Source organism: Danio rerio, chromosome 21 (assembly GCF_052040795.2).
Source record: "Danio rerio strain M-AB ecotype USA chromosome 21, GRCz13ab, whole genome shotgun sequence".
Lineage (NCBI taxonomy): Eukaryota > Metazoa > Chordata > Actinopteri > Cypriniformes > Danionidae > Danio > Danio rerio.
Genome location: NC_141041.1, coordinates 20,598,991 through 20,610,650, shown reverse-complemented (window position 1 = coordinate 20,610,650; position 11,660 = coordinate 20,598,991). Strand labels below are relative to the sequence as shown.

At 33.3% G+C, this 11,660-nt stretch overlaps 1 protein-coding gene across 3 annotated transcripts; it reads right to left on the bottom strand.

Moving 5' to 3' along the window:
- Window positions 1-700: 700 nt before the first annotated feature.
- btc (betacellulin, epidermal growth factor family member) lies at window positions 701-10,343 on the bottom strand. Of its 3 annotated transcripts, none has more exon segments than NM_001044764.5 (6): window positions 701-1,549; window positions 5,766-5,893; window positions 5,979-6,125; window positions 6,209-6,326; window positions 9,318-9,422; window positions 10,091-10,343. In NM_001044764.5, coding segments are annotated over 5 exon segments (537 nt in total). In that variant the 5' UTR covers window positions 10,131-10,343; the 3' UTR covers window positions 701-1,549; window position 5,766.
- Window positions 10,344-11,660: the final 1,317 nt, after the last annotated feature.

Below are 11,660 nucleotides of genomic sequence, written 5' to 3'. Positions count from 1 at the left end.
TGACCCGGCTATTTAAGTTGTGATTATTTAGGCTAATAAAATACTAAAGACGGAAACGGGATATTAAAATAAACAAACAAAAAAAATTACCTTTCAGCGATCACCTACAATTTCACAACAGAGTCTGTCACATTTTTGGGTCTCCTTGAAACATTTCTATTGTGCTCTGATCTTTTTGTGCTGTGAGAAAATAAGCACGCTTTTGTAAAATGTTTGCATTGTGAGAAAATGGAGTGCGTTTTATTAACGATAATTGTTTGTGTGTGAAAATGTAGCACATTTTTTAATGTCTGTGCGATGTAAGGATTTGCAGCATGTGTGTTGTCAAACAAATGAAAATCTTTTCTTAATTTTCTGGTATTATTTGTAATTGCAAGCATTTTCCTAAATTGCAGCATGTTTAGCTCTCTCCGCCAGCATATGAAAGTGCTCACGCTGGACCTAGAGATTGGTTGAATGGATTTTTAAAGATGCTAAAACTTAACTGTTTATCTCTAGGGGAATTGTAAAATGCCTATTTTTAAAAGAATTGAAGGGTTAGTTAATTTTTTTTTTTTTTGTCGAGCTTCTATGTAAGATGTGTTTGCTTTTGCAAGATGTGTGTGACGTTTTGCTTGTTGTTGCTGTGTTTTGTGGTTGTGTAGAGAAAATTCTTAGTTTTGAAAAACTGTTAGAATTTTGATTTAAAACATTGAAATACTGTCATTGATAATAAACATTTATTTATTAAGACATGTTATAGTATAAAGTAAATTTTGCATTTGCATTTGAAAATTTTAGATTTAACAATGAATGGTTAGTGCAACTCAACAACAACAAATACAATATTTCCAAACAATGCTTAACAAAACACAAATAAATTCCCTTTATTTTTGAAACTAGCTATTTTTGATAATGACCAAATATAAGACTGAAAACCTAGCTAATACTTCTCGCTCTATAAAAACTCTTTATGAAGACAAAAACATGTATATATTGTCACATTAACAGACTTTAGTTTTTTCTTTATTTAATAAAAATATAGTTCAACACAAAAAAAAAAATTTCTTTACACATGCTAATAAATAAATCAAACTTAAGAGGAGATTTTGGTCCAGTATTGTCGGAAGAACTACTTTCAAAAACTGTTAAAACTAGAAACATGACTAATTATTCAACCTCACCAAATCTAACGTACTGTAACTTTGTTTCATAACCTGTGTTTCATATGCAAAATAAACACATCTCAACCAACTAAGACAGACTTTGTTTGTATTCAGCATATTGTACACTACCTCCTCATATTTTTTTCAATAATGATACGCTTTCACATTTAAAGCCATCGTGAAGCAGTGAGATCCTTTTCTACTGGAAAGCATGAATAAAGTGGCATGAAGAATGAGGTAAACAGTAGCAGAGGGGATGGCAAAGGTTGCCTGACACACCATATCACCCGAGTTCATTGAAAGTTCACTCAGGATTACAGTAAATCTCTGCTTTCATCACTCTCCAGAAGAAGTCCTCATTTCCAGGCCATTACCAAGCCAGGCAGGATCACTTCACTGTATCGCTGAAACAAAAAGACAATTAGAGCCATCTATTTAAGCTAACAGTTGATCTGACTGCCTGGCAACCAAGGTCTGAACAGCATCACAACAGCCGCACATGTCAAACAGACGCTTTGCTTATTGTTTCCATACTTCTCTTTATAGAGCTCGCTGTGTACTTCGAAAAGGCTTTTACCGTCAACTCAGAAAGGATGTTAATGTCCTTGTACGGCTGTGGAAAGGCTCTTGTTTTATAGACCTTGAGTGCGGATCATTTCCTGAAGGAAGCAAGTATTTCATTTGATAATGAATAAGCTTTTAAGAACCAAGACAAGTGTTTCTGAAGGTGTGTGAGGAAAACTAAAAGAAAAACAGAGGAAACTGGCGTTAACTGTCCATTCACATCAAGGACAATCATTAAATCATTATGAAATTTAAGAAATAGGAGAATCTACACTATGTGAAAATAAAGAAATGGAGTAAATATGTTGTTCAAATCATTCCTAGAGTTAGTTTTTCTCCATCTGAAGAGTGTTGAAAACATTGACAGCCAATCAGAATCCATCTAGAACAGGCAAGGTCATGCTGCAGTTTAGCTTCAACCCTAATCAAACACATCTCCCTGTAGCTTAAGTGATCTTGAACACTGCAGCTGTGTCCAAAACTGTTCACTTATTCACTAATCCCTACATAGTGTATGACAGCTGAGTCTACTATATATATAGTGTCAAAGTTTGGGTCCCCTCAACAGTTTTGGTGTTTTAGCAAAGTTTTAATGACCTTCCAGATATAAGAAAACTACATTAAGATATATAAGATATAAGATATAAACAGATAGAAAATGATATGTACACAAAATGTTGTTCTATGTTTGATGTAATCTCAACCAAAACACGATGTGAGGGTGGGACAGTGTAGCTTTTCCTCTTTTAGAAAAAAAAAAAAAACAGCCAATAGTGTTTTGTTTAATCAGTGCTCTGCCAGTGAGAGTGGTTGAGCTCAAGTGCATCAAATGAAAAGCAAATGATAAGAGTCTGGAAGTGGGAGGGGCATGTCAGATATTAAAGAGCATTTGATTGGTTATGTGATTCGAAACTGTAGTATGAGGTGATAGAAATAAAACATTGATCAATTTAGGCGGAAATGACAAACTACAAGCTTTTCATTGTAGTATACATTTATATATGTTCTAAATGCGAATTTTAGCATTGTTTTGGGGCACACTAACATATACATATTAATTAGATTTTACTATGCAGGTGTAAGATTTGTGATATCACAAATATTTTGATGTCTTTGACAATTTAAACATGAGCCGAAAACAGAGACAATTGACTCCACAACCCAGCGGGCAGGAATCAGCGGTACAAGACTCAGGATATTATAGAAATCCGAATGAATGAGAATAACATAAAATAATGAACCGAAGAGAATATTCAATCATAATCTAAAATAATGTTAAAGCAAACAGAATCATCTTATCAATGTTTTATAATTGGAGTAAGATAAAATGAGGATAAATATATCAATATTCTAAACCACCTCATACTAAAATTAGAGTCAGACATGAGTTAAGTTTAAAGTAAATCAACATTGTGCAATGTAAAAACCGAACATGCAGTGAACCCTCCACCACCAGTGGACACCGTCATTGGACCAACTGGCTGGACCTAGACACAGGATAGGGTAATTAAGTTATTCTATAACGATGGTTTCTTCTGTAAATTATCGGAAAAATTATCGGCTTATAATTTTGACCTTAAAATGTTTGTTTTTCTAATGTAAAACTGCTTTTATTTTAGCTGAAATAAAACAAATAAGACTTTCTCCAGAAGAAAAAATATTAACAGACATACTGTGAAAACTTCCTTGCTCAGTTCAACATCATTTGGGAAATATTTAAAAAAGAAAAAAATTCAAAGGGCTAATAATTCTGACTTTAACTGTATCGTTATAGTAATATATAGTCACTGCTCTAGAAGTGAATGGACCTGAACACTTTTTTTTTTAAAAAGTCATTAAAAATGAAATGTTCATAACATCATGCAGTTTACTATAAGGGAGAGTAAATGAGCCACAAAATGTTTCTGTGTTCATTTTGTTTTAAATATGCATAAAGGAAAGCTAGTTAAAAATAACACTACAAGAGTGCTGTTCCCAAATATCAGCCCATTATAAAATGGCATTGATGTCAGTGAACAGGAAGTTAGAATTAGGTTACTTGTCATTTCTAGTTTAGACTCGCTCATATTGTCAGGTTTTGCTCCATTTCGCCTATGAAACTAATCCAACGCAGGATCACTGCATGTCTCAAAGCAACACGGTCATTATTTGTAAATCAGTAGTTGTGTTTATGCACATTATGAAGTATCAATTTATTTTAATTCACAATTTCTATAAAGAAATATTCACTTTCTATAACGCTCATGCTTATAATTAATTATAACTTTATAAGATTGTATAAGATATAGAATTTATAATTGAGTTATAAATAATTAGAAGAATGAGCTTCATAAAAAGTGATACCATTTTTTTCTTTTTTACACTTGCTTGGAGTTGTTTTGGACCTTTTCTTTGCAAGAAATAAAAATGCGAATGATAAGAGATAGAAACACAAACATTATACTCACGTGACCCCATTATAGTTGCTTTGTTTACTGTTGGTTAATAGGTTACCATTACTACAGTCAGCCACTCCTAATTTGCACTTCATTCATGCAGATTCACTACATGTTAGAATGGAATCCCAGCTAAAGATTCAGCCACTCACTGATTCAATGATTTTCATAGGCCTATATGTAAAAGTATCTTATAACTTTTGTAGAAAATTTATTTTAGCAGCAAGTTATCGAAAGTCAACAGTTGCTTAATAATAGCAATTTGATGAAGAACTGGACTGCACTAGTCATGCTGTTTGTTTGAAGAAATGACTTGTTAAAGCTGGGACACACAAAGCCAATGCCAAACAAATAGTGCAGATGAAATCCAACTGTGTTGTCGCTTCACATCTGCTTGTGCCAGGACCAAAAGCTTCTCATGAACACACCAAACGGATGGCGGCTGAGTGATTCAAGAATGTACATTCTGTGCCAGTATTCTGTTCACAACGGGAAACTAAAACTTCCACATGCAAAGTGTAAACAAAGCAGTGTTTAGTACCAATAACTTACCACAGAGGGATTCACTCCTGCAATCAGGGTATCTTCCATCCATTCCATATCCGTTTCCAAACAAAAAAGGAAAACTAAGAAAACAGTCTTTTTTCTTTTTTTTTTCTTTTGCTCACAAAAACTGAAAAAACGAGATTTTGGCTTGATTTTTGTTATAGGGTAGAAAAACCGCTAAAAGCCTTTAAAATTAATTTTGCACATGTAGGCGTGCTGAAACTGCCCTTTTCCTCTGATTGGTAAACCAAATCTGAGCTCCTGACGTCGCTCTTTTTTTTTAATTTTCTGCGAGCAAAAGAAAAACCAAAAAAGGCTATCTTTTTTTGTTTAAAAACGGATATGACATGGACAGAAGATTCTCTGATTGTCTGATAATCTAATAATCGATATTGTTTGCAAATATTTGAGAAATTTTAAGAAATTACAAAATGTGAAATTGTTTACTTACTATGTCACTTCACTACTTCACACTCACGCTCTGATTCGTTACTGAATAATCTCTTCAGCTGACACTGATTCGACATGGTGAATTGGGCCAATAAACTGACATTAATTCGATGAGTGGAACACATCAAACCAACTAGCTGGACCATCACTGACCGACAAAGCCCAACAGCAGACTGTCAGCTGCGTGTGTCCTGGCTTTTATAATAATTTGCGCAAGCTCTGATAGCTGCATTGTATGTTGTAATAATAATAATTTGTATGTTAATAATAATTTGTATGTTGTAAGAGTAATATTTAGCAGGTTAATAATAATAATAATAGTAATAAAACTAATAATTTGTATGTTATAACAATAATAAAAAGCAATAATTTGCATTTTATGTTTTTTAAAAAACTAAATATTATCTCAAAACATTTAGAAACCAATAATTAATCTCTGAATTGATTCAAAGTGCTTTATGTTTTATTTTGTATGATTTTGTCTAGGTATTACGTTGCAACCTGATATCTGATGTAAAATCCTGTAAGCATTTGAGAACCCCTTGTTTACATGATCTGAACAGTAATTAGCCTTAACACACCACGCCGTTCATGTAAATTGAATGAAGCAGGAGAAGAAACTCACTTCATACAGCATTTGTGTTGGATGTGTCAGCTGTAGCCCCTTCATGTGCGTTTAGCGGAGTGTGCTTGTCATCTTCATCCATTGTTTGCTTCTTTCTCTTCTTTTTTCTACATGGTCTATATCGTTTACTGTCAAACAAAACACAAAGAACAATACAATTAAAAGACTTCAGCAGGTAGGAAGAAAATGCTTTAGAATTATGCATCTACTCACTGTGTACAGACGCAAATGAAAACGATGAGCAGAATCAGAAACACCAATCCTGCGACCACACACGCAATGACTATTTTCCTCCGCTCTCCGACATGGAAATCAATATCAAAATATTCACACCTTGATCCAATATATCCTTTTTCGCATCTGTGCAAATGTAAACACAGTACAATTATTCAGCATTTTCTTGAGCTGTGATTGGTCGGATGCTGGACTGGTCAAAGTCTCACCTGCATGACGGCGTGTTCTGCTCCTCTATGAAACGGCAAACACCATGAATGCAGAAATGCTTGTATTCTTTTGGACAGGCAGAGAAGTGTCCACTCCATTTCTGCTCATCTTTTGAATCTGTAGAAAGATCAAAGATAAAAAATAAAAAAAAAAGTTTTTTTTATGCAACAAAACAAAAGTGCAATACATACTTTTCATATTTGCAGTGCAATTTTATTTATTTGAGAATTTTTTGTCATTAAAAAATTAACAGGGCAGCTCCAATTATTAATCTTAAGCATAATTAAATTTTACACTTCCACAGTCTTTCAAACTATTAGTTTAAGGTAATTTATGGCTTTTTCATAATTAACTATATTATAAAACTTATCATCATCTATCCTTTTATATAAATTTTATGGGTGCAGTTCAAAAGTAAAAAATAAATCTTTAATATTTTAACATTTTGTTTTCACAAAAGCCATTTAAAACGCAACAAAAGTAAATACTTGCATTTAAATTGTGAATATAATATAATTTTTGTGAATTCTATTTGTTTTGGATACCAAAACAGGTCTCGCCTTTGACCTCATTATTTAAATGATTTAATCTTTTTTGCCATTTAAATAAAAGAAAACATTGGCTAAAGATTATATTAAAGAGTTATTATTGTGAATTTTATTCTTAAACAGGCAGGAGTAAAAAAATGATGAACAAAAAAGTCACTTCATGTAACTTTTTATGTAAACTTGACCCCAAGTTAAACATATCCAAGTGTTTATATTGATTTATTAAGGATTTTATGAGTTATGGGACATTCTACCAGAAATGTACATTATCTATCCCTGAAATAAAAACAAAGACAGTGAATAAAAAGTATTTCATCCTAAAAAAAAAAAGTCTAAAATTGACTGATGGTTGATTTCTGCGAGTTGTTCTGTAAATTTAGAAAAAAACTTTGAGAGCTTAAGTTGTTATTCAATCAATTGAATCAATTGATTAAAAACATGAAATTATAAATAAATTCTAAAATAAACACTATTTTACAATTGTCCCCTTGTTTCCCCGTGTCAGACCCGTCACAATTGGATTCAATTTAACATAAAATGTGTGCAACACACCTTTGAGGTTATGACTCACTGACATCACTTGACGGAGAAGAAGCAGACAGTGTTCAAGGATGCGTTCTATTATTGAATTGTATGATTTTATGCTTGTTTTTGTATGATTTGTTTTGAGGATAACAAGCTTAAAGGTCAGACCCTGTCACATTTTATAAGGAAAATGTATGTTTCTAGTAGAATGTCCCTTATATTTCCATGAATAAATTGCCTTAATAGCATATTGACTTTTTTTTCAATGTGGAAGTGTGCTCGTTTTTGCGATTGTTTTAGAACTTTTGATTTAACGAACCAACTACTTGCTCTACAAACAAGTGTTTGCATGATAATACAGACAAAGCAGAATCATATAATAAGAAAATGTCGGTTTGCAACGTCAAGCTGTTTTCAAAAAAATGAATGGAAGTGAACCGGAAGTCTCGAGCCAAAAAGATTCAAACGGCTGTGCACACTCGTACGTGAAGAATAAGGTGAATAAAAAAGGACAAAGTCATTATGATCATTTTAAAAATGTGATTCTGGCTTCCCCTCTTATTTTAAAACTCGCCAAAGATGTTTAATTACTAACTTTAAACAGTGTCAACAATAGACTTCATCTAAACGAGTTATTATAATTTTTGTTCATGATTGTTACAAATAAAAAAAATAAGTTATTTTAAAATATTAACTCTAAATGAGCACTAAATGACTGCAAACAGTTAAACTAGCAGAAGTGAGCATACAAATTAAGTATTTAAAAAGTCACCCAACTGATAAATTGAAATATTACTGAATAAGCTAACATTATATTGCATTATATGGTATTGAGCATCTCTTAAACCCATAGCAATGTAACCACAGTTCAACTAGTTAATCAGAGTCTTTTTCCATAACTTTGAAGACCTCATAATCACTTTAGATTTCAACCAGAAACACTAGCAATATTTTAACTTACAGTATATTTACTAAATATCATTGTAAGAAATTAATCCAAAACTAAAACATGATTCACATACTAAATAAAAATCTATTATATCTAGCTATTTCAGCAGGTTGGCGCCTATAGAACTGCAGAAATAATGGTGTTGCCTTGGTTTCTACAGTAAACAAAGCAGGATGATTTCAAATCTAGCAGTTTATTGATTTTATAAACTACACAGCATTAAGATATTCTCAGATTTAATTTAGGCAAACTTTAGCATACATTGCAGAATCAAAAATGATATAAAATTGCAAAACAGCATTTAAGACTTTTTAATACTTTTTAAGGGCCTTAAATTTCTCTAAGTTGATTAATCAACTTTTAGTACTTTTTAAGAACCCACGGACACCTTGTATAACTCATTCACAATATTATGTCACTAAAAAAAGCTAATTGTTAAGGCCAAGCGCAGTTCAAAGGATTGTGTCAGAATGTTCTACAAATACTGAAACCTGAGCTGTGACTTCAGAATGAACTAAAAGTTGAATGGGAAAGCATCTAATTACCACCTCTGGCCACACGCAACATGATCTGACTCAGTCATAGGGGATTTACCTGCTATACAGACATGCTAAACTCGAGCTTGAAAGCGAATAAAATTAAATACAATATTTTTAAAAGAGTTTGAAAGTTACCAAGAAGCTGAATTATTACCATAAGAGTCCACTTTTTCTTTGTGAATAGATTACAACGCCCTGCATGATAAGCAATTGAATTTGAAAGATTTTTTTTCCCCTAGTGATCAAATAACTCAAACAGCAAAACTTCAAGCTTTCAAAAGGATTTTTTTATTTTAATATCCTATTTATCTCTTCAGCAGGTGGTCACGCTATCCAACCTTTCATATCATGCCCAGGGGAAACCCATTTTTTACAACACAACAGGGGGAAAGACCGTGTTACATCTCACGTCTTCAAAGTCAGTGGTAGTCAGACTCACCACAGCTTTAGAAAATATGCTTTTTGCATCTTTGAAAAAGCAGAAAATCATTGCAGGCATGATTAACTATTTTTGAGAAGCACATGTAGGGGCGATTTTGACATTTACCTGTGCAGTTGCTGCTGTTTGCATGGTGCTCGCAGGACACAGTCCTATTCGCTGGGGCTTTTGTGGCATTCCATTCAGCCTGGGAGTGTTTGCATAGGACAACAGCTGAGGATAGACAACAAACAAATCACAGGTGGCAGCATGCATGCATGTATGTGGCTTTAGACTGCCTTGCAGGATTCCAGGCAAATGCTATACTGGATCATGAAGGCCTTTTGATTGTGGTTACACTTTAAAAACCCTCCCACTGATATTAACCAATAGAATGTCTCCTAAAACTGAATTCCAGTGCTAAAAATAGAAGACTTCCATAATAGTAGATAAGACCTTATTTACTGGTATTATTTAAACACTTTACGTAGAAAGCATACTGAAATCAATGTACTAGTAGTATGCATTGAAGTGTACTATTTCAGTAGGCTGGTACGGACTAACCTGGCCTAGTTTTTAGCTAGAAGTATAGTCATTTACTTAAAAGTATAAATTTTAGAGTACTTCCGATAGAAATTCATTACACATGGTGTACAATAACACACATCAAGATCCCAGTGCTAAAAATAGCAGTAAAAGAGAAAGAGAGTCGCGCCCACTCTTTATGTCACAAGTACATTCACAAATGCAAGCAAATTAATAAAGAGAGCTGTTGAAAGACTGAAAACATGGCAAACTGGTACTACTGCTGTCTCTGGTGTTGTAAAATGCGCTCTATCTGTTTTGCAGGCGAACAAAACACAGGAAAAGGCGTTGAATACAAAACAATGACTGAATCTTACCTGAGATTATTGCAAAAATGAACCTGCGCGTCCTGTCCATTTGTAACTACGCGTGCACGTCAACGCGAAAACGTCGACCTCCGTGCTGCTTTAGATTCAGATGTCATGTCGATTATTATATTAAACGACTACTGTAACTTTTTCAAGACTTCTCAAACTTTAGCGTCTGTTTTCCTCAAGTTTAGGAGACACTGTCTGGTTGTCTAGCGATTAGTACTGAACTGTTCGTGGGAGGTGCTTGAGAGTTAACTCCGCCTTTTTGCTGTGAATGAACGTAGGTAAGTTTTAAGTATATTTGAACATACTACACACTACAATAAGTGTAATAGTAGATCAAAAGCGTAGTATTTCAGAAAAAAATGGGACTAAATTGGCCTAATAAATGTAAACAAAGAGTACACTGCAGCCTTCATGTTTCATTTGTACCTCAGTTATACTACAATTAAACATTAACTGATAGTTTATTCACTCCTTGTAGCATTTTCCCAAAATTTGCCAAACCATTTATTCAAACAAGGTCACTTTTCTTATCTTTCAACACATTTCACCTGTTTGCACACAATTTCTTTTAAAAAGATTAAAGGCATAATTCCCCCCTAAAATTGCAATTCTGTCACCTTTCACTCCTCTTTGCCTTGTTCTACACCAGTTTGAGTTTTTAAAGTATCTAGATTAATAAAGGGACTAAGTAGAAAATAAAATAAATGAATAAATAAGAAAAAAGTATTTGAGTTAGCAGTTTGTACAGTATTTGTGTGCGGTTGAGTTCTGAGTGAATTAAGAATGTCTTATGGAAACTGTGCAAAACAAACATCAGAAACTTTGCATACTGTGTGTCTAATAATGATTGGAATATGAATGTTTTTATTGACATTTTACCCACACTGTAAAACTTTTAATCAATTTCAAACACAAATGCACATTTTACTTATTTGAAATGTAGGTGGGACAATGAATATTTAGTTGACCTTCAGATTAACTTAATATTGTACGTTTATTGAGCATTTTATTCTCCTCACAAAAATATTTAGAAATCAGATAACTGCTGTCAGCCTTACACTGTAGTAAACCACCAACTGGAAACCCCTGGACTCCAAACAGTACAGCCGTAGGCAAGGAATTGCAGAAAGATTTAAAGGGAGAAAGACAGAGGCTAAACTCATGTTGAGTAAAAAAAAAAAGCATTTTTTATTGAGTGCTGAAAAATCAATGACAGCGTCACACACAATCTTAAAGTGGAGAACTCAACTTTGACAACTTGTTGAAAAAACAAACAAACAAACAAATGCAATCTCAAAAGAAAAATGAAAAAGAAAAAACAAAATCTGAAAGTTTTCAAGTTGTTATTGAACCACAACTGGGTGGTCGAAATATTTCAGACAGAGAAAAAGAAAATATTTATTGCTGTCAGGTAAATATGTTCATATATTTACTGAGAGAATATTCATTTATTCATCTATCTTTTTTCGGCTTAGTCTTTTTATTAATCAGGGGTCACCACAGGGAAATGAACCACCAGGTTATCCAGCATGTTTTTACGACAGGGCAGATGCCCTTCCAGCTACAAGCC

Coding starts and splice junctions, on each gene's coding strand:
- btc (XM_087299640.1), bottom strand. CDS start 10,130: ATGGACAGGACGCGCAGGTTCATTTTTGCAATAATCTCAG. Junction 6,327..9,317: donor AAACAGCAGCAACTGCACAG/GTAAATGTCAAA, acceptor ATCTTTCTACAG/ATTCAAAAGATGAGCAGAAA. Junction 6,126..6,208: donor CAGAACACGCCGTCATGCAG/GTGAGACTTTGA, acceptor ACATTTGCACAG/ATGCGAAAAAGGATATATTG.